Source organism: Terrapene carolina, unplaced genomic scaffold, assembly GCF_002925995.2.
Source record: "Terrapene carolina triunguis isolate 2854851 unplaced genomic scaffold, T_m_triunguis-2.0 Scaffold88, whole genome shotgun sequence".
Taxonomy (NCBI): Eukaryota; Metazoa; Chordata; order Testudines; family Emydidae; genus Terrapene; species Terrapene triunguis.
This window is the reverse complement of record NW_020664439.1, coordinates 7,626,207-7,628,445: the sequence shown is the minus strand read 5'-3', so window position 1 is coordinate 7,628,445 and position 2,239 is coordinate 7,626,207. Positions and strand designations below refer to the sequence as shown.

Here is a 2,239-nt window from a genome sequence, read left to right as displayed (position 1 = left end):
GGTACATAATGCTTGCTAATACGCCTTTCTCCCATATCTACAGCATTAATGATCTCCGAATTTCTCTCAAAACTTCAACAAAAGAAAATTTATCTCTATTCTTCTCTCAGCTTAATACAATCCCATTAAATGAAACTGACAGAAGGAAGCTGAATTCTTTTTATTTATATTCATGACAGAAAGATAGCAAATAGAAGATGTCAACCTGGAAAAGTTCATGCATCAATGTTTGCACTACAGTACAGTCAGAGCAGTTATTTGTTTAATGCTGTGTATATACAGGAAGCCATGTTAAAATTAACAACAGCGTAGTATATGGTGATTTTATCTTCAGAGATGAAACATAGCTGTGAATATACCACGTGTGATAAGCCTATTGCTTCTCTTGTTACTTCTGGCTTTGGTGTTGCAACATTTTTATACCAGCATTTAGAATATCCTCAACTGAGAGGTGTGGGTTTCATTTGTCTTAGAGTGATGAGATTTGGGTTTACAAAAGGAAGAAGCTTCTTGAAATTCCTTGGCCACAAAATAGTAGCAAATGGCATCCATGCAGCAGTTAGAATTTGCTATACATGCAGTCATATTAATAAAGGTTCTAATTTTCTGGATTGCAAGGCAGTTAACTCCATTTTTTTCCATCACAAACCTAGCAAGCATCCCAATTTGGACAGGTGAAAAGCATAGTATAAATACAATCATATTTGCAGAAACAATATAGATAGCTTTCTCTATTAGCTTATTTTCGTGTGGATTTGTGATCATCCTTTTTTTAAGACTCCTGATGATGTGCATGGAACAAAAGCTCAGTATTATTAGTGGAATTAAAAAAACGAAGATCAAGAAAAATGGAACACTGGTTGATGGTTTTGTGGAAACCTTTTGAAAGCACAAAGTTTCCTCTCTCCTTTGTTTTATGTTCAGACCAGTTATCGTTGATACCCAAAGAAGCCCACAGATAAGGGCTGCCTTCCATGGTGACCTTAAACTCTTTGCCTTCAGAGGATACTTTATGGCAATATATCGATCGACTGAGATGACGGTGATAATGTAGATGCTCATGGACATATTTATTAAATATATAGACTGTATAGTTAAGCACAGCGTGTCACGATGCCAGTCGTTCCATAAGAAATAAACTTTGAAAGGCAAGCTGCAGACTACAGAACAGTCTGCAATGACCAAGTTGATCATGTACACCCTGGTTTCTGTCCATTTTTTCAGTTTGCAGCAGAACACCCACAAGGCAAGGACATTAAATGCGGCTCCAAAAGGGAAAATTGTGGCATAAATAATGACTTGAATGAGTCGAACATTGTAACTCAGACTGTTGTTGCAGATTGTTGAGTTTGTCATTACGATGCACCTCTGCTACAGAATGAGGTTTCAAAGACCTGAAATATAACAACACATGATTCTTTTCATTAAAAACAAAAGCTCATCTCCTATTTGACCCACTGCACCCCCTCTGCCAACTAGCCTGATAAACATTCCCTACAAGTTTTCCCCTCCCAATAAGGCAGCAATGGCCTCCCTCCATTTCCCTGGTCCCTCAACAGACCCATGACTCTGAATCAGAGTGCATAAAAATCAATGATTAAAAAAGTTGGATTATTTTTAAAAATATTTTAAAGTTTAAATAGTATGTTTTCTTTTTTAAAATAAACCTATTTAAAATTAAATGTAAAATTATGGGAATTTATGCTAAGGCCTACATTTAGTATAATATTATACTATACTATAGTAAATTTAAATTAGTATATTTTTATATTTTAAATTTAGTATAATTTTATACTATACTATAGTAAATTTAAATTAAATTAAAAAATGATTCAAGTAGCACATGTTTGCTGCTGAAGTTTTAAAGAAAATGAAAGCATGAATTGGTGGATTAAGCCCCTGGACCAGAGTATGCTGAAATGCTAAATCAGCTTTTGACAGTAATAGCCTCTTCTGCAGGTGCTGAGAGAATAATTTTCTTCATTTTAGTTTATTCAACTAGTTCAGTTCATTGCCTAGTTCATTCGAAGTTGAGAAAGTGATTGGGAGTTGAAAAAAGCAGGAAAGCTTGTTTTCCTCCTCTAATCTATGAATAAAAATGAGGCATGAGAGGATGAGATCTACTAATTTTGAAACCTTGAAGGATGTGGTGACCAGAAGCAATCCATTCAAAATTCACTGACTGCAGATAATTCTTCCTTTGTTTAATAAATCAGTGAGTTTTAAATGCAAAACATGT

The 2,239-nt window shown here is 34.7% G+C and overlaps 1 protein-coding gene across 1 annotated transcript; it reads right to left on the bottom strand.

Annotated features, from left to right (window-relative positions):
• Window positions 1–429: 429 nt before the first annotated feature.
• LOC112122730 (G-protein coupled receptor 35-like) lies at window positions 430–1,467 on the bottom strand. Its single transcript, XM_024221456.1, has one exon. The coding sequence runs from the start codon at window positions 1,354–1,356 to the stop codon at window positions 430–432; it is 927 nt and encodes a 308-aa protein (XP_024077224.1). The 5' UTR covers window positions 1,357–1,467.
• Window positions 1,468–2,239: the final 772 nt, after the last annotated feature.